Below are 25,751 nucleotides of genomic sequence, written 5' to 3'. Positions count from 1 at the left end.
ACAGAATTAATTATTCATGTTTGCGTATTTTGCTATGTTCTAAAATGCGGCTTGTATTTCCTTATCTTTAAATTTTTTCTCATTAGATCTGTCCTGTCATGTTTAGTTATAATCCAGCTTTCCCTTTCTTATTATCTGCCAGCCAAGTATACCTCTGTCTGCTGCGCACCACTGATACTGCGTTGTCTGGCAGCCGTCTTCTGCCTACCTAAAGGATTCTGTGTTTGCAAACATTTGCATGATTTTTTTCTCGTGTTTTCTCTTTACCAACCATCTCACATGGTCTTCAACTGTGCTCATCTGGTCTGCCGTATCCTCCAGTACAGATTCTGACATATTGACCGCTGGTTGCAGATACTTTTGTTTAATAGACTTTCATAAATTTTATTTGAAATTTATAAACAAAATAACTAATACTCGTACCTTTTTATGTACTATTCGTACCTATGTTTTTTATTATATTCTTCTTTTATGGATTTCTCTTCAATGTTTACACAAGCAGATGCTAAGTTAAACAGTAAGACATTAACAGTATTTAACATTAAACAGTATTAAAAACAATTATGCTTGTTTATATGTCGAAAAATCTATAATTATAATCTGGCGTAAAATGTAACAAAGTTGCTGAACATCATGCAACAATAGCTATATTTTCATCCACCTATTTTTATGCGCATTTTGCATATGCGCATAAAAAAACGGTTGATGTAAATGCCAGGATGTGCATACATTTTAAAATGCGCATAAAACAATTATGTGCAAAACTGAGTAGGATAAACTTTTTATTTGATAAGAAAAGATGCGCATAAACTATGATGGAAACACTTTTACTGAACAAATTTCAATACGCCCATTAAAAAAGCCCTGTGATTTTGTTATAAGAGATAAAAATGTGTGTGAATGGAGAAACCAGCAGGCTGAGCACATTGTAAAACATCTGAAATGTTGTTTTAGTCATTGTAAAACACCTTAACCCTTTAAGTTAGCGTTATTATATTATTAATGACCTCCAGAATCAAGAGCGTCTGTGCTCTGCGTCTGACAACTTCAAACGCCACCACGTTCACTGCGTGTCAGCATTGTCTTCTGAGGTGCAAGTCATTTATTAAATAAAGAAAATATTCAGGCAGCTTCTCCTACCGCAGCAAATTCAGTTTTTACTTTTGAAATTTGACGTTAATCAGGAAGTCAAGATTTTGTTTGCTTTGACTCATTGGATGGAAACGCTGCTTTATTCACACATCTTTAATGTGATATTATAGTTTTGCGTATAAAGTTAATTTGCATCTTTGGATGGAAACCTAGCCATCGTTACTACAGCCCTCTCATGTTATACATGTCTATGTAGTAAAGTTTATTTATTAACTAATTTCGAGAGGAGGACGTGCTTATGATTGATAGCAGCTGGTCCTCAATAACTAACGTGATTCACCAATCAGATGATTCCTTAATCACTATAAATAACCAGAGTATCTTACCTTAGCCATCTTCGTCTTGAAGAATCCCCCCTTCCACCCCTACTCTGCCTGTTTCCTTGTCAGGGCAGCAGTGCACGGAGGCCTAATGGTTAGCATCATTGCTTCACAGCAAGAATGTCACTGGCTCAGATCTTACCTGGCCAAGTTGGCATTTCTGTATGGAGTTTGCATGTCTCCCCGTGTTTGCGTGGGTTTTCCCCGGGCTCTCTGATTTCCTCCCACAGACCAAAAACATGTAACACAAGTAAATTGACAAAACTAAATTGACATTATAGACAAGTCTTGAATCCAGTATTCACTCTATAGCATTTATAATTTACATCTACCATTATCAAGCAGGAGAGTTCTTGAGACCTACCTGAACTCGGACTCCCCTCTCACCCTGCATCTCACGAGCTCAGGGCTTTCTCCTAGGACAGCATGCCAAACACGCTTTATAATCAATCATCAAGGGCGAACTCTTGAAATGTAGCAAGCACATAGTGTGAAATGGAACATTGAACAGACATCGCCACAAAGTAAATGTGTTTGTTGAGTAAGAGGTGTTCTAGTTTAGAGCGTCATGTTCAATTGCTGAATTTATAATGTCAGCGTTTTGCATCCCACAATTAAAAATTTGCATTGTGTTTGCTTTTGACTTTGGTCACCCCTGAAGTATATGGTAGAAATATATATGCTATACCAAAGTCCCTTTAAGGCAAGTCATTTCACTCGGTGGTCATCTTTGAAGCCCCTCTCATACAGTATGCTCGGGTATTCTGTTTAAATGGGGAAACATCAAATTCTCCAAAACTGTTTGCCAAAATTTGTGATTACATTTCATATTTGGAATCATAAATAAAGTTAAACATCAATTGTTTCTTAAGTTTCATTTCTAAATATTTCAATCAGACAAAATCTGTAGATTTCAATGTGTTTGCTGACACCAGAAGATTAATAACAACTGCAGATCTGTCGTAAACACACGTCTGGTCCGAACCCCTCTCCTGGAGAAATGTCTACATCGAACGATGATTGGCTCCTGTGCTAGTAGGCGGGGCTTCATTGATCGATACACTTTTTCCCATTCAAAACTATACGAGTGATATGTCTTGTGTATTCTGTTGTGTTTGGTTATATGTGTGTGTATATATATATATATATATATATATGTATATATATATATATATATATGTATGCATGTATGCATACGAGTGATATGTCTTGTGTATTCTGTTGTGTTTGGTTATATGTGTGTGTATATATATATATATATATATATATATATATATGTGTATGTATGTATGCATATATATGTATATATGTATATATATATAAATATATATGTATATATATATATATATATATATATATATATATATATATATATATATATATATATATATATATATATATATATATATATATATATATATTGAACATAACATTTAATAATCAATTCTTGTTTCAGGATTTCAGTCTTTGTCATTGCTTTCAACTTACATTAAAGGAGAAACACAATTTCCGAAATTCAGCTGCACAACATTTTTGAATGACATTGTTGTGGGATACTACAATAAAACATACATTCCAAGAGGAAATACGACGAACGAAGATGATGTGATTGGTGCAGATTATATAAAGAGTATAACTGGCTACATTTATGAATCATTTTTGAGAAGATCGTCACTGTTAAGCCAAAACAACCTAAATTCCAGTAAGTATGACTCAGTGATGCAACCCTTTTTTTTAATGTTAATCTAGTAATTTCATTTGATTTAATTCAACCTTAGAATAAGCTTATTCTAACTGTTTGATTTAAACATTTTAAATAGCTAAAGGCAAGGTGTTTTTCTAATTTTAAACTAAAAAAAATCTGTGGAATGTTTAAAAAAAAAAAAAAACAAAGTACAGTGAAGTTAAACCTTTCCCTTCTCAGTCAATTAATAAAATATTAAAAGACAGCTTATTTAAATTAGCAAACTGCTTTTAGCAGACAACCAATAACCCCCAAAAAACTAGTCTGAAGCAATATCATGGATGCATGTTGAAAATTACAGCATAGAGGATACAAAGAGAAGGTAATCTAGAGGGACAAAGCACATTGAACTCAAATGAGCACTGTTTATGGATTATTTGTAGCACAACCTTATTATTTGTTCTTTTGAATGAAAAGTTCCCCAAATAGGATTCCAGTGTAACCCAGATGTGAAACACAGTCACATGAAAGTTGATTAATTAATAATAATTTAAAGAAATGAATCTCTTCTTGAAATTGTTTTACAATTCAAAGCTTACATGATGAGGAAGATCAGTACTTTTAAGTCTTTCTTCATCTTTTCTCACAGGACTTGATGTGTATCAAACATTAGTTGTCTGTGAGCTGCTGGATTTTGACACGCCTGGAGAGATGATTGTTAGTGATGCAGCCAGAGGATCCACAATAGATGAAATACGTTATACTAATAATACATTCACATATATGGTGACTGGAAATGTTTCACAAGAACAAATTAAACCCCACCTGGAGGGATTTAAGGAGGAATTTGCTACGTTCTTTTACCCAGTCTGTATAAAAACTATCAAGAATTACCTACAAAAGAGAGAGTCTCAAGTGAATAGAAGAGGTAAGTTGTCAAGGACACTGATAATTGTTTAGATTTGAAAGGTTCTCTGAAATCACCACTTGTTTTTTGCAGAAACGCCCAATATAACACTCTTTAAGAAAGCCTCAGGCTCTGGAGGTTCTTATTTGAGTTGTTTGGCAACACGATTTTACCCTCGTCACATCAACCTGACTCTATTGAGAGATGGACAGCCTGTATCTGATCATGAGCTTACTGGAGGAGATCTGCTGCCCAATGAAGACGGGACGTACCAGATGAGGAAGAGTCTGGAGATCAGAGTAGAGGAGAGAGAAAAACACAAATACACCTGCTCTGTTGAACACCTCGGTCGCAACTACACATTGGACATAATTTTAGGTAATAAACTCTATAGCAGAATGAATAATCAAATAAATGATCTTTAAGCCTTTATCTTATTGTAAAGTTTTTCTATTTTAGATGATTCTGACAGATGTCACATAGGAGTTGTCCTGGTGTTTTTATGTGCGATTTTAGTGATTTTGGCAATAGTGTGGCAAACAAGAAGACAAAGACCAACGAGTAAGTATTTTTTTATTTATCAAGATAAAATAAAATTTGATCTATTTATACACAGTCAGTAGAATACATTTATGCGTATTACTCAACTACATGTTGTCTAATGATATTCAAATGTTTTTACACAATAGCTATAGTTTAACATGGTATAGTTGTTAGTAAAAACTGACAAACAGCATCAGTCTTGTTCATTCAGTATCTGATATGTTTTGTGGGACATTCTTGTTCTGGCATGTCATTCACATAGTCTGTCTGCACCACCTGGCTTGCAAAACAAGTTCTTGCTCTACTTCTTTTAGTAGACTGATGTAAAAGAAAGAATCAGGATTTATAATCTGTGTCCAGGACAATTCAACCCAAATTTTTCTTACCCAAATCTGATAAACATAGACTAAATTTTACAAAGGAAAAACAAATTCTACACACACACACAGCAAAGAATAATTAGTGTCCTTTTGACTGATTTGGAAACTACTCAATTAGTGTAATATACATGTATACACACACACTTATTTTTACCATGTATAATTAGTTATTGCAAACTATTTCTGTGTTTGGCTTTCAGTTGAAACTAGTGGACTGTTAAAATAATCTGGTAAAAAAAAAAAAAAAAAAAAAAAGATATTCACTGAATTATTGAACCTGAATCTGTTTAGGTTTATGAAGAACCTGAACACTAGTCTGAACTTCATCTCTGCTGCAGAAGCCATCTGTGTCTTCAGTTGCAGAGCATAAAAGGACTTCGGTTGCAGAGCACTAATATGATTAATAATAACTGAACAAATTTAATCATTTAATGTCAGTGTCATTGTACATATGATGAAGAAGCTTAGTGTATTTTATCTGGTTTTGTGCATTTCATTTTTCAACTATATTTAAGAAATGATCAAAGTCTGCTACATTTCAAGCTATTCTTTTTCACTAGGTCTTTTATTTGTATTTATTGTTTTTGATCTGAGTGTTATATTAAAATATTGATTTAGTGACCAGAAGAGAAACACTGCAACATTTACATAGTAACTGTTAAAAAAGTATTTAGAGTCACCACCACAAAAACAAAACTGACAGATAGGAGATTTATCACTGGCTGTCATACATTGAAACCACACTCAAAGGGGTTACATTTCAAATGTAGAACATTAAGTTAGTATTTTTTTGTTAATGAGGTTAAAGCGGAGGCACCTGGATTCTATTTACTTTCCAGTATTGTTGAGGACATGTGTGAACAAGTTTGTGACCAGCAAATGTCAGCGAGCCTTAGAAACACCATATACAAAGATGTCACCAAAACATTATTTTTTACTGTTAATCAGCAGGTTTATATATTTGTGTTGTTGTAGCAATTAGCATTTCATTTGTGAAAGTCTTAGAGTACTAGTGTCTTCTGATTCCTGTAAAGCATCTCGTGAGCCCATGGACAGAAATGTTAGGTAGTCACCTGAAATGGTCTTGAAGGAGTTCCCAAAGATGCTTAGCACTTGTTGGCCTTTTTGCCTTCATTCTGCTGTCCAGCTCACCCCAAACCATCTCGATTGGGTTCAGATGCTGTGACTGAGGAGGCCAGGTCATCTGGTGCAGCACTCCATCACTCTCCTTGGTCAAATAACCCTTTCACAGCCTGGAGGTGTGTTTGGGGTCATTGTCCTGTTGAAAAATAAATGATGGTTCAACTAAGCGCAAACCAGATGGAATAGCATGCTGCTGCAAGATGCTGTGGTAGCCATGCTGGTTCAGTATGCCTTCAATTTTGAATAAATCCCCAACAGTGTCACCAGCAAAACACCCTCACACAATCACACCTCCTACTCCATGCTTCACGGTGGGAACCAGGCATGTAGAGTCCATGCAGAGTCTTCCTTTCCTGGGGCGGTCTGCATGTGAGCCTGTTTCTTTGTAGCGCTTGATGGGCTTTGTGACTGCACTTGGGGACACTTTCAAAGTTTTCCCAATTTTTCAGACTGACTGACCTTCATTTTTTAAAGTAATGTTGGCCAATCGTTTTTCTTTATTTAGTTGCTTTTTTTCTTGCCATAATACAAATTCTAACAGTCTATTCAGTAGGACTATCAGCTGAGTATCCACCTGACTTCTGCACAACACAACTGATGGTCCCAACCCCATTTATAAGGCAAGAAATCCCACTATTTAAACCTGACAGGGCACATCTGTGAAGTGAAAACTCTTTCAGGTGACTATCTCTTGAAGCTCATCAAGAATGCCAAGAGTGTGCAAAGCATTAATCAAAGCAAAAGGTGGCTACTTTGAAGAACCTAGAATATGACATATTTTCAGTTGTGCTAATTCATAGCTTTGATGTATGAATCTACAATTTTCACAGTCATGAAAATAAAGAAAACTCTTTAAATGAGAAGGTGTGTCCAAACGTTTGGTTTGTACTGTGTGTGTGTGTGTGTGAAAACAACATTTCTGTGTGGCGAGATGAGATGCTCTCCCATTTTTCTAAGTGTCATTAGGGGGCGCTGCTCCGACCTGCCCTTCCTGGAGCATCCAGACAATACTTCCGGGGTTGGGTGGAAGCGGAAGGTCAGGTAGAGAATAGGAGAAGATAAAAGAGGGAGGAAAGGCAGGATGAAAGTTTTTTTCTGTCCCTGTGTTTGGTGAAGAATTAAAAAAAGAAGCGGCGTTGTTTGCCCTTGTCAGTAACGTTAGTTCATTTGCATTCATTCATACACCCACACAATCCACACACACATTGCAACTCCATTACACAGGTTTTCTTTACATTTCTATTTCTCTCTTGCTTCCGTTATAACAGCCACAAATTGTTATTGAACTGTTTGTTCGTTTTCTTTTGTTGTTACCTAAGCAGTGTTAATTTTGTTTGTGGATCTTTAAAACTTTATCTAAGACTGAACAGTGATGAAAATATATATTTTGTTGAGAAACATTTTCGTTGTACAGTGTGTTATATATAACAGTTGACAACATTTAAAAGTGTGTGTTGAGTTAACTTTTTCTCATTTTCGTTTCCATTGTGTGTATGGTGGTTGAGTGCTTGCCGCGGCTATCCATGGTTTTAATGTATTATTTGATATTCAAGTTAATCTTGTCTGGCGCAATTTTTTGTTTGCTTGAGGTCCACTGGGAGTGGGATTAGGGGCCGTGGAAAAGCCAAACGTTGCAGAACCCACGTGGCCCAGCGGTTGATCGTTGGACCGTGGTGAAGGCGGCCCGTGTTCAAATTGTCGAAAACAGTTTTTGAGATTTTAATTTTAATTTTTTTCAAATTATATATAAGACTTATTTAACACAACACAACCACCGTTACATTCGTATGTAATAAAAGTCATGTGCTTGATTGAGCTTCCTTTTAGTTTATTTACTGCGATTGGGGTTCAAGTATAAAGTATTGAAAAAGAATTGCAACAACAGTGAGGATCGATTTTCAGAATAGTCTATTAAATCCAGAACATTGAATTGAGATTGATTACAAACAATTTGGAATCTGACAGTCCTACTGCATAGAAAAAAACTACAGATATTTCCTGTTGGGCTAACAAGGTTTTAAATACATATTATTGTTTTTTTTAAATCATGGTCATGTGATCGGTGGTTACTTTCATTTTGGCTGCTACTGTTTATACAAAATGCCGTATAAACATTTTTATTTCCAGAAAGCTTTTTCTACCATTGCTGTGTAATTTATTTACTCAGCAATCTCAGTCTGGACAACAAACTGGATGTTCATTTAGGTAATAGATTTGAAAATATATCACAGTATCCCTACAATTCTTATTTGTGTTTGACTTTGACCGTTGACATGTTTGTTTCAGAATTTGATCCGGGTGAACCATTTAAATCTGTGATTCCCTTAGTGCTGATGATTATATGTTTGGTCTTGGTGTTTGGAGCTGGATTCATTATATATAAATGCTGCAAAAGACAAGCAGGTAAGACAAGAATATAAAGGAATTATGAATCATCAAGTGACATTTATGTACATAGATTTTTAAGGGTGTACTTTTATGTACAGTACAAAAAAACCCCCAAACAAATAAAAATAGCTATTGTTATTGTGGGATCAGGAGGCCTTTCTGTTTTTGAGTTTGCATTTTCACCCATGTTGGCGTGGGTTTCCTTTAGGTGCTCTGCTTTCCCCCACAGTCTAATGGAATGTGTTATAGGTGAATTGGATGAACTAAATCGGCAGTAGTGTATGTGAATGGGAGACCTTGGAATTATGAGGGTCTATCTGCATTATGAATGATTTTGAGAGAATGAGCTTTAAAGTTTTTGCATTCCATAGCAAACAGTATGTGTGTAACATTTGTTTAAACAGAAGTCCTAAAATGTGAACAACTTATAAAAAAAACATCCCATAATGTAAATAAGTTGTCCTTTAATAAGAATATGTCAATAACTCAATTTTGACAAAGGCAGATAGAACCTAATAATTCTAAGGTCACGATATACCATATAAATTGCAGTTCATTCCACTGTGGTGACCACTGATAAAATGGGGATTAAGCTGAAAAAAGTTGGTGATTATGGGTTTACATTCATACTTCAAATCACATGGATTGTGGAGCTGTGTGTTATGTTGTTTGTGTAATATGTACAGTTTTTCCTAGTTTGGTTTCAACTCTGTTCTGGTTTCAGACATTCATTCCACAAACAATATATTCCACAGAGATGAAACATTTAAAAGCTCATTTTGAGAGTCAGAGTTAGGTCTCTGTTGCTGGAAAAAATTAGCTGCCTTATAAAAGGCTCTTCCCTTGCTGTTGTATCTTATTTGCTGGGTGTTTAGAAATATGCTTCCCATGAATGAGCATAATAACGGTTTTTATTTTAATACAGTCTTTGGTTGAGATTAATAGACTATTTTTTGTCTTTCATGTTGTAGCTTCATCAGACTGTGATTATTCTGCTTCTTCCAGTGAGTACGCTGCTAAAATGCTAAAATTTGAACAATACTGAATAAATAATTTGATAACATTTTAGTTTTACTCTCTTCTAGCATAACCAATTGTTTTCCAGCATCAGAATAAAACATGGACCATGGCATCAGCACAATTGTTTGTCTTAAGTAAATCTTAACAGTTAATACAAGACAAGAACTTCCATGAAACTCCCAAGAAACAAGTGATGTCCGCTCCCCCTTCATCTGATTGGCTAGAGGAGCAACTGTCAATCTCAACTAGTGGACCAATTATGAAACTAAATCCCGCCCATGATTTAAATGAAACTGGAATTGCAAGCGCAGAAAGTTGGAAAAAAAGCGCAAACGGGAAAATACTGCAAGCACACAAAACATTTCAACCTCTGATTACGTACCCCTATATACATTTCTGGAGAGAGCAAAATATGTCCCAGGAGCTTTTTTTTTTTTTTTTTTTGCAGTTTTTGTTTTCGCGAATCTACAAGAAGTGTATGCATTTTCAGATCTCAAATTTCTTTCGCGAGTGCCATTCGCACCTGCTGTTCTTACATAATCTACCAGAGGCCGCCGTAGACTGCTGTCTACTGATTGAATGACTGACCCACCCTCCCCCTTCCCTAAACCCAAACAATAGTGTTTTAAATAGCACAAATTGATGTTCGTTTTGAAGATGAAATGCAGCCATACGTAGCTCTGGCTACATAATTCGTTATCTCCAGAAATGTATATAGAGCTTCTTTTCAGAATTAGCCTATGTTGAAACATTTAAATATGTGTGGGAAAACTGATATTGTTTGCAACTAGGAACACTGTAAACACAGGTTTCAGTTTTGTGCAATGTAATTCTAAACACATTTTTTAATCACACTCATTATCTTTTGGTACTAAACCTCGTTGTTTCTTATTCTGCATGTAGTTTTCTCTTTTGCACATTATAATTTTACATGCTGAGTCAATTTAATGATTTATACTTATTATTTTTTGATCCATGGCCGGGATACATTTGGCGGGATTTTGATCCCATACTGGAGTCCCACCCACCAAGGGGAAATCACTGTTGCTGCGTCTGAAATCGCCTACTACTCAGTAGGTACTACATTTGAATTTGAATTTACTACTTGAATGTTAGAAAAGTACATTCTATACACTATGAATGTGTCATTTTTGTCAATCCGGCATTTTGTCATTGTCGCGTGACCTACCCGCTTCAGTTACGTTGCTTCACTCCCATTCATAAATTCTCTCGCATGGTATCATGGGATATCGTAGCATCCATCGGATACGCACTTCAGAATCTCAACGTACTGTAAGTAGCAGGTCAGTCTGGTACATCTCACATACTGAATTCTATGAATTTGGTCATACTACTTGGCTTGCATACTGTTTTTAGCGTACTGTATGGTAGGGAAGTCAACAACTGTTTCTATTAGCCAAGGTTAACATCGAAGAACAAGTGCAGTACGTGTTGTTCGTTGTTCATGCTAGTAAATACATTGTTGTATTGTAATGCATATTAAAAACATGTAGTGATCTTATCTTCTTTTAATCTGTATTAAGAATATTTGTCTCATTCTACTGTTGGTGTATTACTATTTTTGTGTGTTTTTTTAAATGGATTGTATTTGTGTAATGTAGCCTTGTCTTATTGTTTGAGTGAATGCTGGTGTCATTTTATTTGTTGTGCCCTATACGTTATACAGTGAATTAGCAGAAGTATGCGATTTAGGGGTGCATGCGATTTCGGATGCAGCTTTCTGCAAACTCAAAAAAAAAAAAAAAAAAAAAAAAAAAAGGAGAAGGGGCAGGGCTGTAACTGTATTTTCCTTAATGTTAACAAAGAGAAATAAGTGCTGTACATGTGTTGTTCAATGTTTATGTTAGTAAACATATTGTTGTATTATAAAAAATATGTAGTGATTTTGTCTTTTAGTCTGCATTAAGAATAGTTGTCTTATTCTACCGTTGGTGTTTTTGTATTTATTTAAATATTTGTTTTAAATGGATTGTATGTAACTTAGCCTTGTCTGAGTGTATGCTGGTGTTATTTAATTTGTTGTCCCCTTTAAGTAATTTGATAGCCGTTAAGATTTTTTTAATAAAACATTTAAATGAAATATTTCCTGGTTTTTGATTTTTAACTTTTTCATAATGTGATACTTGATGGGAAACTGTAGGGATATCTCCTGTTGGGCTAACAAGGTTTTAAATGCAATTTAGGTTGTAGTTTTTTTCTTTGTCTAAATCCTGGTCATGTGATCATAACGGTTAAACTACTTCCTCGACAAAGTCAGCCAGGGTTTATTGCCTGTATGCGACTCTTGAGGGGAGGAACTGGATCGATACTTTCGTTTTGACCCTGCATTGAAGTACAAATGCCCTTTCAGAAAGTGAGTGCATACTGTATTTCACGGTTTGAGATTCTTGTTAAACATCTGTTAACCTGGTCATTCTCTTAACAAAACGAAGACATCTTCAACATATGGACTTGTTTTTACCACCTGCAACAAAATGAAGACCTTTTATGTGTTTACGTGTTTGTTTTTGTATCCAACATCTGCTTTAACAGGTATGGTTTCACTATTTTACATGTACTGACGTAAGTGAATATTTTAAGCTATACGGGCTCGGGGTGGAGCTAGCACTATGTTGTCTGGTTTACATGACTTAACGGATGAGTTTTGATATCCAACGGTAGTTAACAGGTTAGCATTAGAGTTTTAGCATATGTTACCAAAACACGGCGTGCAGATCGAACTCTGAGCTAAGCTACAAGTTTACCTCATCAAAAACGATTTAAAACAGCATTTTAATAATATTTTTCTACTTTTGACTATAAAATTATGAATTATGACTTACATTAACTCATGATATCCGAGGATTAAATAGCCTATATTTGTTTCTCCAGGTTCTCACTCTTTGTCATTGCTTCTAACATACATTAAGGGAGAAACAGCATTTCCAGTATTCAGTGCCATCTTTATGTTGGATGACATCACAGTTGGATATTATAATTCAGAAACGAAGATCTACGTTTCAAGAGGAAATACTACTAATGAAGATAACGTGGTGGATCAAAGTCACCTAAATACTATAAGTGACTATGTGCGTGTTCATTTTATGAGGAGATCAAATCATCTGAAACCTGTAAACAATACTGAAAGTAAGTTCATTTGGCTGAATAATCAAGACTGAGTTCAATATTACATAAATCAAGTGTTTTTTTCAAACATTAAACCAAACACATCACTTTCTTTCCCAACAGCTCATGTAATTTATCAGATTGTTAGTATGTGTGAAGTGGGTAATCATAAACCTGGACAAATGATCACCAAAAGTGCATTTAGGGGCTCGACGGTTGATGAACTGCATTTTTTTGATGGGAAGTTTACATATCAGGGTATATTAAATTACACAAAGCTAGAAATCAAACCCTATCTAGAACTAGCCATGTGGCGGCTTGAGAATTTATACTACCCAGCCTGCGTAGAAACCTTGAAGAGTTACCTTAAAAAAAGAGGAACACAAGTAAACAGAAAAGGTATGATTCAATTTAAATAACTATACATTATATGTAATATACTTGTAATATACTCAATTTCCCTTTTTTTTTAAGTGAAACCAAGAGTCCGACTCATTCAGAAAGCCTCTGATTCTGGATGGCTTGTTGCGAGTTGTTTGGCGACAGGATTTTACCCTCGTCACATCAACCTGACCCTGTTGAGAGATGGACAGCCTGTATCTGATCATGAGGTCACTGGAGGAGATCTGCTGCCCAATGGAGACGGGACGTACCAGATGAGGAAGAGTCTGGAGATCAGAGCAGAGGAGAGGGAAAAACACAAATACACCTGCTCTGCCACACATCTTAGTATCGACAATAAACTCATCGTCACTTTGGGTAATGAGGTGTTAAAAAATTCAGAATAATCACTGAAGTTTGTTTATTATCTGTTTGTAACCTTTTTAACTTGATTGTTTCAGAATTTGAACCAGGCGAGCCATATAAACCAGTGATATTCTCAGTGCTGTTCATTTTGGCGCTGGTCTTGGTGTTTGGGATTGGAGTTTTTATATTTAGGTGCAGGAAAAGAAGAGCAGGTATGACAAAAGAAAAAAACTATTTAGAGAATGAAAAATTATCCAGGGAGGCTTTACATGTGATGCTTAAATAATTGTTTAATTTTTATGTTACACAGTGACTGCACTAAGCTGTGTTTATTCTGCTGCTTGAACTGAAAATAGTTAACCATTTTAATTAATTAAGCTATTTTAATTTTATTTAATCTATTTTAATTTTAATAATTCTATTTATTTTTCAGCATCTTGAGGTTTATGAAATGTAGTTTTTAACCTTAAAGTAATTTTAACATTTGTAAAGTAATATGTGTATATAACTTTACCTCAGACACAACAAATGACCTCAATTAAAAAAGTCTTCCATCTTTAATGTAGGTTAATACAAATATCTGATGATTTTTTTGTTTGCTGTATGAGAAAAATATATTACAATCATTATATTTTGTTATATAATAATGCCCTCTTTACTTTTTATATGCTATAAAATGACTTTTTAAAGGCTGTGTCTCAATGCTTGTGATCTCAGTGTGTCTGCAAGCAAAACATTAATATAAATATTCAAATAAACATGGCATCTATTTTTTACAGTGTGTATTTTTTTGTTACTTTAAAGAGATAGTAAGGTTTTACTCTCCTGTATGTTGTTTCAAATCTGTATGAGTCGGTAGTAATCAAAACGGTCCAATTACATTCAATTCTGCCTGTCGAATGCTACATGTTTCCCAGTATATTTTGCCCTGAACATCATAGATACAGTACAAAGCAGCTAACATGCACTCAAATGGTTAATTCCATATAGAAATCTGACAAATATATGTAAATTATATTTATGCCATACAAGTTCAAATTAGAATTTTTACATATATACACTCATTTTTACACATAATATACACATACCTTTATTAGGTACACCTTACTAGTACCGGGTTGTACTCCATTATGCCTTCAGAACTTCCTTAATCCTTCGTGGCATAGATTCAACAAGGTACTGGAGATATTCCTCAGAGATTTTTGGTCCATATTGACATGATAGCATCACACAGTTGCTGCAGATTTGTCTGCAAGAAAGCATTTGCGCCCACAGAACTGCCGCTCGCTGAATATTTTTTCTTTTTCTGACCATTCTCTGTTAATCATAGAGATGGCTGTGTGTAAAAATCCCAGTAGATCAGCAGTTAAAAATGTAATTATAGTGGCGTAAATCAGATTTTTGTGTGTGTTAATTCAAATTTATTTATAAGACAATTTATAATTATTTTCCAAATATTTTTAAAAACTTTTTTTTAACTAAAAAAAAACTTGATTTATACTAACATCTAGTGGTGTGCTCCAATACTACCAGACAGATTGACATCTGGCTTGAGTAGCCAACAAACCACGTCACTTAATGTTTTACGTCTAAAAACATTTATTTTTATTGTGAAATTAATGCTATTGACTACATTTTTGTTAACAGACACTAAACATTTTTAATTAAATTTTTAGCATCTGAAGAAAATGTGGAAACAACAAACAAATCAACAAACCTAGTCTATTTATAAACTATCTGAAGACTTTTCTCTTTTTTTCTCAATATAGACTATATTTCCAAGAAAACTTATAGTACACTACTCCACTTTAACTTACTTGTTGAGACTCAAATGTTTGTAATGCTATATCTGCAGGTCAGCATTGGTAGCCGTCCAGTGTAATTCAAGGAAATCCAGTTTTAGATAAATGAGAAAGAAGGTCAAGAAATCAAAAGTTAAGACAAGTTCCATGATGATCTTTTTATTCTTTGATCCAGAGCACATGACGTTCATTTCTCCCAAAAAATACTTTAAATACTTATTCATCTGACCACAGTACACATCTCCACTGTGTGATGGTCCATCCCAGATGCCCCTGAGAAGTCTATGGTGCTTCTGGACACTGTTTACATAGGGGTTCCTTTTGGCACAATACAGTTTTAACTGGCATTTGTGCATGTAACTACATATTGTGGTACTTGACAAAGGTTCGCCAAAGTAGTCTTGAGCTCATGTGGTGATATTGCTTATAGATTAGGATTCTTGATGCAGTGCCACCTGAGGGATTGAAGATCACAGTAGTTCAGCCCTTGTCCTTTACGCACTGAAATTCCTCCAGATTCCTTGAATCTTTTAATTATGTTATGCACTGTTGAATGTGAAATATCCAAATATCTTCCTATCTTTCTTTGAGGAACATTGTTTTTAAACATTTCAACAATTTTCTTACATATTTGTTGGCAAACTGGCTATCCTCTGCTCATCTTTGCTCCTAAAGGACTAGATCATTGTTGGATGCTGCTTTTGTACCAAATTATAATTACAATCACCTTTGACATCACCTGTTTGAAATCACATCATTATTTAACCAATTTACCTGATTACTACCCCTAAATTGCTCCTGTCCCAATTTTTTTGGAATGTGTTGCAGGTCTGAATGACAGGAAATGATATATATTTACAAATGAAATTAAGTTGACCAGACAAAACATGAAATATTTATAACCATGAAACAACCAAAATTGGAATATGTGTTTATTTTGAAAAAACTAAACATGTTTATAATGTTTGTTGTATTGTCTGCAATAAAATACAAGTCAAAGTCCACAAGTCAAGTCAAAGTAAATTTAGAAATCACTACTTTTTTATTTGCATTTTCCTTACTGTGTCAACTTTTTCTAATTTGGGGTTGTACATTGAATATTATGCCTTGAGTGTTTTGTTTGTTTATATGATTCATATTTTTGAGGTTATTAATTAATATAAATTTATCCAATATAAGTGCTTTTACATCTACTACCACAATCTTTTGTGTTTAAGTGCTTCTGTCATCTACAAAACAACTGTTTCAGTAGGTAGTAATCATGATTTATCTACATTTAATGTTGTTCATTGACGTTAATTTATGTTGCTTCTCTGCAATTGCCAGTGAACGTTTGAATTGCAGTTGAGGAAGTACAAAATATTTGTACCGAAAATACGAAAGAGTTTAAATTTACAAGTAGTGTTTTTTTTAATATAAATAAGTTTGTGCAGAAACTGTATTTTGTATTTTGAAAAGTTAATTTTACTGTAAATTTGAACATTGGACATCTATAAAAAACTGTCTATATTTAATATAAACATTTGCCGTAGCAATTTGGCAGGATATATGTCTCTGATCTTATTTCATCTTATACATTAGTGTTAATTTGGTCTAACTTTCAATTGTATTTGTTTCTATCTCTCATATGTTCTCACTTTGTGGTATTCCACAAATTTAGCATATTCTAGTAAGTAAATTTATGTGAATAAACTATTGCGCTGGTTGATGCCACATACAACATTTGTGTGTTGCTGTTTTTTTTTCACATTTCCGGTATTATTTCACAAGATCTTACTCTTTGCTGTAGCTTGTGGTTGCTTCCAACGCACACTCAAGGACAAACGTCATTTCCTGAATGTGTCAGAATTATATATTATAGTGAAGAGATGAACTATCATTCCGACAGGAAATACAACAACACAAACACAAATACACCTGCTCTGCTTCACATTTTAGTCTGGACAACAGACTTATCTCACTTTTGGTTATGAGGTTTGAAAGCCACTCAAAGAGAAGTGCATCTCTTGAGATCTGTGGGTCAGTTGCACAGTGAATATAATGTCATAACCTTTGAAAGATGAGTTAAGACCATCTATAGTTGATGCAAAACTATTAGCCCTTCTGTCAATTTTTTTTTTTTTAAATGTCAATGTTTCAACTGTAAATTCGTTGGATGAAATTAAATGACAGGATGTTATGTCAGTCCTGCTGTTTGCTGGTATTCAACACGTTTCTGTTTCTGAGAAATGTGAAAGCGGAAACGGAAGAGGCTTGAGGTGCAAACGATTTCATTTTTAACAGACTGCATCAAAGGTGTCAACATATTTTGGTGTGAACATACTAGCTACAACAAGCTGATCCAATTTAAGCGAGTGGTAACAGAAAACAACACAACATGTATGGGAACGTTGGCAAAATTCTTCATCTCTTATTTTTTTTACTTTCAAATGTGGCTTCAAAAGGTAAGATATCTGAGGAATATAAATGAGTTACATTCTCATGTAGGGTTAAATTGGTTTGTAAATAAGAAAACATCATTGTACTGTTTCTATTTCTAAACTACTCTAAACTGTAAATGAAAATACCATAATTTGCAGTCTTCTCTTTGTGATGTGTTAGTGTGTGTTCAAGAAAGACTGACTAAGGGTGCGTTCACATTTGTGGTTCGGTTTATTTGGTCAGGACCAAGGGCAACAAATGATACACTGTAGCATTTTTCTGCCGTTTTTGGGTCCTTTTCACAACACAGATCGTTTTGGTCCAAACCAGTAGAAAAGAACCAAAATGCACTCATGTGACAAAATCCACATCCCTCATTGGCTGGATGTTATTGAACGTATTTCCTAAACTGCTTTTCGATTGGTCAGAATTGACGTGCGGGAAAATGCCGATGGATCTCCCGCAAGTAAACAAACCGGCAGACACAAAATGCCGTTTTATACCACGGAGAGACGACTGCGCTGGCTGATTGTATCCCTGGTCTGTATATGTCACTTTAGACAAACTATACATTTCGAGAATGAACTGTGGCCGTGGCTGGAAAACAATGTTTTAATGCATTGCAAACGTGAAGGCGCATCGCACGCCACTTCAGGAGGAGGCGTGAATTAATTCAGCTAAACTGCGACATGCTCATCTTCTGAAAATATTACAAACGATCCATCAGGCAATGTTTCTCTCTGTTTAAAATTGTTGGTAAAGCGCTGTCAACAAATATTTTTCCTCCACACCCTGTAAGATGGAACAGCACATGATGGCAGCTGGATTAGTCTAAAAAGGCGCTTTACTTTTTGCGGTTGGATATGTTCTAGTTCGGATCATGTTTTCACCACAAACGAACCACTCCAGAGTTTGTTTGAAAGCGTACTGAGACCACCTCCTCAGGGAGGGCTCTGTGTGCATTTTTGGTCTGCTTTTGGTGCACACTCGAGTGCGATTGCTACAGTCACACTTGCCCAAATTAATCGCACCAAGAGGGGAAACGAACTCTAATGCAATTCAACCTAACAAAATAGAGCAGGTGTAAAAACACCCTAATAAACAGTAGTATGCACTACTGTTTATTGCTTTTCTTGCTCGCTGAATCTAAATAGGGCTGAGCCTGGTCAGTACCTAGATGAGAGATTGCATGGGAAAACTAGGTTGCTATTGGAAGAGGTGTTAGTGAAGGCAGCAGGGGGTGCTCAAACTGCGGTCTGTGTGAGTCCTAATGCCTCAGTAAAGTGAAGGGCACACTATACTGTCAGTGAGCACCGTCTTTCTGATGAGACGTTAAACCGAGGTGAGACTCTCTGTGGTCATTAAAAATCACTTTGCGTAAAGAGTAGGGGTGTAATCAAATTCAAATTCCCTCTATCAGCCCTCACTGATCATGGCTCTCCAAACATCCCCATCCACTGGATTGACTCTATCAATGTCTTTCCACTTCACCAATAGCTGGTGTGTGGTGAGCGCACTGGCATTGTTGTCCTGTGGCTGCCGTCGCATCATCCAAGTGGATGTTGCACACTGGTGGTGGTGTGGAGAGACCCGTCCCTCATGATTGTGTCGCTTTGGGTGTATGGTCATACACAATTAATGCGCTTTATAAATACACATTACATTACTGTTGATGTTGGAAATGATCTGCCTAACTATAAGCTTTTGTGGGGAAAAATAAAAAATAAATGCAAATTGAAAATATAAACAAACAAATAAATAAATAAATAATGGTGCAGCAAATGTGAGGAAAAAAATCTAGTAAGTTTCTGTAATTTTATTTCCATTTTTTTTTACACAGGTTCTCATTCTATGACGTTGCTTGCAACATACATTGAAGGACAAACTCCATTTCCTAAATTTAGTTATGTATGGATGTTGGATGACATCAGGGTTATGTATTATGATGGTGATACAAAGACTCGCTTTCCAAGAGGAAACACAACAGCTGAGGATGATGTGTTTAGTTTAGATGTTTTTCGCTACATAAATGATTTAATAAACAAAGCTTTTGTTGAAAGATTGGAAATACCAACAAAAAATGTCAATAAAACTGAAGGTAAGAGCTTCTCAAGACTGTAGTCAAAAAAATTATAATGGTAGAAGTAAACAGGGATTATTTATAAGATACACATTTTCTTAAAACTACATCTTTCTGTTAAAGGTATCCTTGTACTTCAGAGGTTGGTTGTTTGTGAGCTTAGAGATGATGGTGAACCAGGAAAAATGATCACACGAGATGCTTTCAGAGGATCTACCACAGATGAATTGCAATATGTTGACAACAACTTTACATATCAGGGTTCTTTAAATGTCTCGGAAAAATTGCTACAACACCATCTTGCAGACAGCAAGTGGAATCATGAAAGTTTATACCAACCCAATTGCATCAAAACACTCAAGCGTTACCTTGAAAAACGGAGGAATCAAGTCAACAGAAAAGGTCAAATGACCAGCTTTCACCTTTAGCGTTCGTATTTACATTTAACATTTTTAAGTTACTGTGTATTAAAATGTCACTATGTTTCTGTTTTATTCCACAGTGAAACCACGAGTCAGACTAATCCAGAAAGCAAACCCAGATTCTAGGGGCATTTTTGTGACTTGTTTGGCGACAGGATTTTACCCTCGTCACATCAACTTGACCCTGTTGAGAGATCAACAGCCTGTATCTGATCATGAGGTCACTGGAGGAGTTCTGCTGCCCAATGAAGACGGGACGTACCAGATGAGGAAGAGTCTGGAGATCAGAGAAGAGGAGAGAGAAAAACACAAATACACCTGCTCTGCCACACACCTCAGTCTGGACAACAGCATGACAGTGAATCTAGGTGAGAGAAATTCTTCCTGAACAAAAAGCAAACAATCAATTAAATAAATAAACAAAGGATTTTATGATTGAAACAATTCTAATGAATTTGTTGTTCATATTTCAGAGTTTGATCATAGTCAATCAATAAAATTAGTGATTTCATCAGTTGAAATAGTTTTGGGTTTGGTATTTGTGTTTGGAGTTGCTGGATATATATTGAGAACATGGAAGAAGAAGAATAGAAGTGCAAAATCTGATGATTTAAATGACAAACATCCCCTTTCTTCCAGTGAGTATTTTCACATTATATATTTATTTATCTTTGCTCATACATTAATGAGACTTCAGAATCTAAAATATTACATGTGCATATATATATATATATATATATATATATATATATATATATATATATATATATATATATATATATATATATATATATACAGTTAAAGTCAGAATTATTAGCCCCCCCTTTAAATTTTTTTCTCTTTTAAAATTTTTTTTCCAAATGATGTTTAACAAAGCAAAGAAATTTTCACAGTATGTCAGATAATATTTTTTCTTCTGGAGAAAGTTGTTTTATTTCGGCTAGAATAAAAGCAGTTTTTAATTTTTTAAACACCATTTTAAGGACAAAATTATTAGCCCATTTTGCCTATTTTTTTCAGATTAGTCTACAGAACAAACCATCGTTATACAATAACTTTACTAATTACCCTAACCTGCCTAGTTAACCCAATTACCTAGTTAAGCCTTTAAATGTCACTTTAAGCTGTATAGAAGTGTCTTGAAAAATATCTAGTCAAATATTATTTACTGTCATCATGTAAAAGATAAAATAAATCAGTTATTAGAGATGAGTCATAAAACTAATATGTTTAGAAATGTGTTGAAAAAAACACAACTGTATATCTAACAGGACAACAGAGCTTTGAAATGTATTGTGACCTTATTCACTATTTGCAATTTGCCCCTAAAGAGAATGAGAGATGAGACTCTGATTGGTGTAAGATATAACAAATTAAGAGAATTATTTTTTTACTAAGTTAATGCTCAGTTATATATATATATAAGTTGAAGTCAGAATTATTAGCCCCCCTGAATTATTAGACCCCCTGTTAATTTTTTTCCATAATTTCTGTTTAACAAAGAGAAGACTTTTTCAACACATTTTTAAACATAATAGTTTTAATAACTCATTTCTATTAACTGATTTATTTTATCTTTGCCATGATGACAGTAAATAATATTTGACTAGATATTTTTCAAGACACTTCTGTACAGCTTAAAGTGACATTTAAAGGCCCAACTAGGTTAATTAGGTTAACTAGGCAGGTTAGGGTAATTAGGCAAGTTATTGTATAACAATGATTTGTTCTGTAGACTATCGAAAAAAATTTTGCTTAAAGGGGCTAATAATATGGACCTTTTAATGATTTTTAAAAAGTGTAAAACTGCTTTTATTGTAGCCGAAATAAAACAAATAAGACTTTCTCCAGAAGAAAAAATATTATCAGACATAAGGGGGGCTAATAATTCTGACTTCAACTGTATATATATATATATATATATATATATATATATATTAAGAGAGTATATATATATATATATATATACAGTATATATATATATATATATATATATATATATATATATATATATATATATATATATATATATATATGGGAGTCACGGTGCCGGAGTGGGTAGCATGATCGCCTCAGGGTTGCTGATTATTGAATAAACTAAATTGGCCGTAGTGTGTGTGTGAATGAGTGTGTATGGATGTTTCCCAGCACTGAGTTGCAGCTGGAAGGGCATCCGCTGTGTAAAACATATGCTGGATAAGTTGGCAGTTCATTCTGCTGTGGCGACCCCAGATTAATAAAGGGACTGAGCCGAAAAGAAGATGAATGAATGATTTATTTATTTGTTCTTTCCCCTTTCGCGTTTAGAATCAAGTGCATGCTTGATAGGATCTGGTAAGTACTTTTAATACCTTAAGTTATTGATTAATTTAATTCACTGGATGAAGGCAACATTTGCATACATTGAACACTTATTAAACAAAAACTTTTTTCTTTTATTAGCATCTGAAGAAAGCGAGGTGATTACACAATGCTATTGATACAACATTTCAATCCTTGAACAATTCTAAGACTTAAAGTGTCATAAGTATCATGAATGATTGATTTCCACACATGCTTTGTATTTCTTGACCTAAAAGCGGAGGAAATGTACAGTATATAGGCTTAATTAAAACATTTATACCACATTTTGTATTAGGTTGGAAGGGAGGGCTGATGTAATATTTCTGTATATATAATATCCTCGGTTATCGTACTTTTTATGGTCATTTGAAATTCCTCTTGCTCATGTTGTTATTGTGCTGAAGGTGAGATTATAAAAAGGAGACAATGATTTCTTGATGATAAATGATAACAATCTTAATTAGTTTGTTTTATTATAATACCTTTGATATTAAAAAAACTGAAACCTGAAAAGTATTCTGTGGTGAATTAAACCTAACCCTAATCCTATGGTTAAATCTTTTGACATCTCAGACACCACATAACAAACCACATTCCACTCTAAGAAATCTAGTCACCGTATATGTATTAGGGTACTTTAGGCACCTTAAAATCTATATTGAGTTCACATCATGAACATTTATATAACCATCAGTTGTCACACAAACAGTCCATTATATTGATCTCTAATACTCAATTTGATTATCCACGCTTTAAAGACCTTGATTTACTTAAACTAAAATCAATAATCTGGTGTGTTTTTTTTATTTTGAACCAATTGAGGTCAAACTAAGTGTTTTTGGAGTTAGGTTTAGGAGTTTGAAGCAGCTTGATGATGCGAATTTCGCAGATGAGTTCAATGAACCATTCACCTAACACTAGATCAAGGCAATTATGAAAAGTATTATTCTGGGGCTCCACTTTCTCTTACAGCCCACTTCTCTACTAATGATCAGCTGTCTGAAGAGTTTTCTTTTCTGTAAGCACACTACTTTACCAGTATTTTGAGATGGGTATTTTAATACATATTTTAATACATTTGATGAGTGTTGTGTATAATTGTGTGTCTGAGTTGGTTGTTGGCCAGTGTCAGTAATGGTTAAAGATTTCAGACAAACGTAAAAGGGAAAATAAAGGCATTTTTATGGTCCAAAGATTGCTTAGCATCATTATTTTTTTTATAGATATTTTATATGTCTAGCTAAACATTAAACTTGGCCACTCTGGCTTTAGAAAGTGGAGACTTGGAGGACAAAAGGTAAAAAATATATATTTTTTTTACACCAGTAGGTTATATTTCACGTGGTTGACTTTCACAGAACGTGTGACACCAGGACTCGCGCACTTTTGTCGCATATATCTGGCGCCATCTTGTGTGTCATTCATCAATTACAATGTATTTTTCTGCTAAACTCCAAAGAAATGAAAAGAAGGTAGTTGTGCGTTTATTTTTTGAACCTAATAAAGAGGAAAGATTTTTTTTGTTTCCGTATGTCATACATTAATTCAACATATTTCATTTTCATGAGTTCAATGAACCATTCACCTAACACTAGACCAAGGCAATTATGAAAAGTATTATTCTGGGGCTCCACCGTCTCTGGTTCAGTTTCTCTGAGAAGATTTGCTTCATTAACTTAATTCTAATTGAAAGCAAACACATATAATCTGGATAACTGAGTACAGCAACTTAGTTTACAATGTACTATATAGGCATCATAAAAGAGAATTTATTTTTGTAAACACTGCTACAACTGTTTTAAAAATAGTTATCTGCATGATAAATGTACTGAGTGGTTAAATTTAAATGATGTAAAATAAAGACATGTTGTGTGTTGCATTGTGGTGTAGTGGTGTTTTCTGCAAGAGACTAAAGAACTTTTATTCATTCAATTTCCGTCGGCTTAGTCCCTTTATTTATCAAGAGTCGCCACAGTGGAGTGAACCGTCAACTTATCCAGCCCATGTTTTACACAGTGGATGCCCTTCCAGCTGCAACCCAGTACTGGGAAACACCCATACACAGACTACAGCCAATTTAGTTTATTCAAGTCACCTATAGCGCATGTCTTTGGACTGTGGGTGAAACCGGAGCACCCGGTGGAAACCCATGCCAACACGGGAAGAACATGCAAACTCCACACAGAAATGCCAACTGGCCCAGCTGGGACTCAAACCAGCAACCTTCTTGCAGTGAGGTGACAGTGCTAACCATTGAGCCACATACACATAATACACTCATCTAGGTCTACACATGTACTCAGTGGACCTAGTAATGTCACTGTGAGGGGCGGGGTTTGGTATTAGATAGACATTGGACAGCATTGTGGCAGCAGTGGAGTCATTCTGGTTCCTGGGCACCACCATCTCTCTGGACCTGAAGTGGGACACTCACATTGACTCCATTGTCAAAAAAGCTCAACAGAGGCTGTACTTTATTCGTCAGCTGAGGAAGATTAACCTCCCAAAGGAGCTGCTGAAACAGTTCTACACCTCAATTGAATCAGTCATCTGCACATCAGTAACTGTCTGGTTTAGCTCAGCTACTAAATCCGATCTCCAAAGACTACGTCGAATAGTTCGGACTGCTGAGCGAATCACTGGTACAACCCTTCCTACTCCCCAAGAACTGTACTTATCCAGAGCGAGCAGAAGGGCTGCCAAAATCACTCTGGACCCCTCACACCCAGCACACTGCCTCTTTGAACTGTTACCTTCTGGTCGACGCTACAGAGCACTGCGCACCAGAACAGCCCGACACAGAAACAGTTTCTTCCCTCAGGCAATCCATCTCATGAACACTTGATGATAATAATTGTGGAACAAACATCACTACTTGCTATACACTTTTATACACATATGCACTTATTTAACAACACACTTTACATGCCAATTTGCACATAACAGCTGCACATATAACGTTGTATATAGTAATAAACATGTACATACACTTGTCAATCTGTATATTTGCACTCACTACTTCTATTTTTATTATTTTTTTAAAATATATTTATGATCTGTTTTTTGTCCTGTCTCTGTAATCCTGTTGCACTGTTGAAGCTCTGTCGTGAAAACAAATTCCTCATGTGTGAACATACCTGGCAATAAAGCTCTTTCTGATTCTGATTCTGACATTATATAACAGTTTCAGATTATCTTTTAGTGTTGGTAACATTTCCCACACAAAATTAATTATCCCATATTTGGTTTGTTTGGTGGTAATTTTTTACTTAA

General features: G+C 34.9%; 3 protein-coding genes across 4 annotated transcripts; all 3 read left to right on the top strand.

The window, feature by feature from the left end:
• The first annotated feature begins 3,831 nt into the window (after positions 1–3,831).
• LOC130219804 (major histocompatibility complex class I-related gene protein-like) lies at positions 3,832–9,956 on the top strand. The gene is made up of 5 exons (XM_056452286.1): positions 3,832–4,084; positions 4,157–4,441; positions 8,416–8,532; positions 9,489–9,521; positions 9,623–9,956. The coding sequence occupies exons 1-5, from the start codon at positions 3,868–3,870 to the stop codon at positions 9,631–9,633; spliced, it is 663 nt and encodes a 220-aa protein (XP_056308261.1). The 5' UTR covers positions 3,832–3,867; the 3' UTR covers positions 9,634–9,956.
• A 1,885-nt stretch (positions 9,957–11,841) lies between these two features.
• Positions 11,842–13,798, top strand: LOC130219528 (class I histocompatibility antigen, F10 alpha chain-like). 2 transcript variants are annotated; one of them, XM_056451951.1, is made up of 5 exons: positions 11,842–12,090; positions 12,430–12,684; positions 12,787–13,062; positions 13,138–13,422; positions 13,506–13,798. In XM_056451951.1, exons 1-5 carry the CDS (start codon positions 12,033–12,035, stop codon positions 13,694–13,696), a joined length of 1,065 nt encoding a protein of 354 aa, XP_056307926.1. In that variant the 5' UTR covers positions 11,842–12,032; the 3' UTR covers positions 13,697–13,798. The 2 variants fall into 2 exon arrangements, with proteins under 2 accessions (XP_056307926.1, XP_056307927.1); XM_056451952.1 differs by having other exon boundaries at positions 11,844–11,911.
• A 3,683-nt stretch (positions 13,799–17,481) lies between these two features.
• On the top strand, positions 17,482–25,484 carry LOC130219887 (zinc-alpha-2-glycoprotein-like). The gene is made up of 7 exons (XM_056452382.1): positions 17,482–17,656; positions 19,474–19,731; positions 19,837–20,115; positions 20,216–20,503; positions 20,609–20,773; positions 22,443–22,469; positions 22,578–25,484. Exons 1-7 carry the CDS (start codon positions 17,590–17,592, stop codon positions 22,613–22,615), a joined length of 1,122 nt encoding a protein of 373 aa, XP_056308357.1. The 5' UTR covers positions 17,482–17,589; the 3' UTR covers positions 22,616–25,484.
• Positions 25,485–25,751: the final 267 nt, after the last annotated feature.

The sequence above is a fragment of the Danio aesculapii genome, chromosome 25, assembly GCF_903798145.1.
Source record: "Danio aesculapii chromosome 25, fDanAes4.1, whole genome shotgun sequence".
In the NCBI taxonomy this organism is placed as follows: domain Eukaryota; kingdom Metazoa; phylum Chordata; class Actinopteri; order Cypriniformes; family Danionidae; genus Danio; species Danio aesculapii.
Note: the sequence above shows the minus strand (reverse complement) of the source record. Positions and strands in the feature narration are given on the sequence as shown.

Bases quoted from the DNA above. Each gene is read 5' to 3' on its own strand.
- LOC130219528 (XM_056451951.1), top strand. From the start codon at position 12,033: ATGAAGACCTTTTATGTGTTTACGTGTTTGTTTTTGTATCCAACATCT. The intron at 13,063-13,137 runs GTATGATTCAAT...TTTTTTTTTAAG, and splicing joins AACACAAGTAAACAGAAAAG to TGAAACCAAGAGTCCGACTC. The intron at 13,423-13,505 runs GTAATGAGGTGT...TGATTGTTTCAG, and splicing joins TAAACTCATCGTCACTTTGG to AATTTGAACCAGGCGAGCCA.
- LOC130219804 (XM_056452286.1), top strand. From the start codon at position 3,868: ATGATTGTTAGTGATGCAGCCAGAGGATCCACAATAGATGAAATACGT. The intron at 4,085-4,156 runs GTAAGTTGTCAA...TGTTTTTTGCAG, and splicing joins GTCTCAAGTGAATAGAAGAG to AAACGCCCAATATAACACTC. The intron at 4,442-8,415 runs GTAATAAACTCT...TGTTTGTTTCAG, and splicing joins CACATTGGACATAATTTTAG to AATTTGATCCGGGTGAACCA.
- LOC130219887 (XM_056452382.1), top strand. From the start codon at position 17,590: ATGTATGGGAACGTTGGCAAAATTCTTCATCTCTTATTTTTTTTACTT. The intron at 20,504-20,608 runs GTGAGAGAAATT...TTCATATTTCAG, and splicing joins CAGCATGACAGTGAATCTAG to AGTTTGATCATAGTCAATCA. The intron at 22,470-22,577 runs GTAAGTACTTTT...TTCTTTTATTAG, and splicing joins TGCATGCTTGATAGGATCTG to CATCTGAAGAAAGCGAGGTG.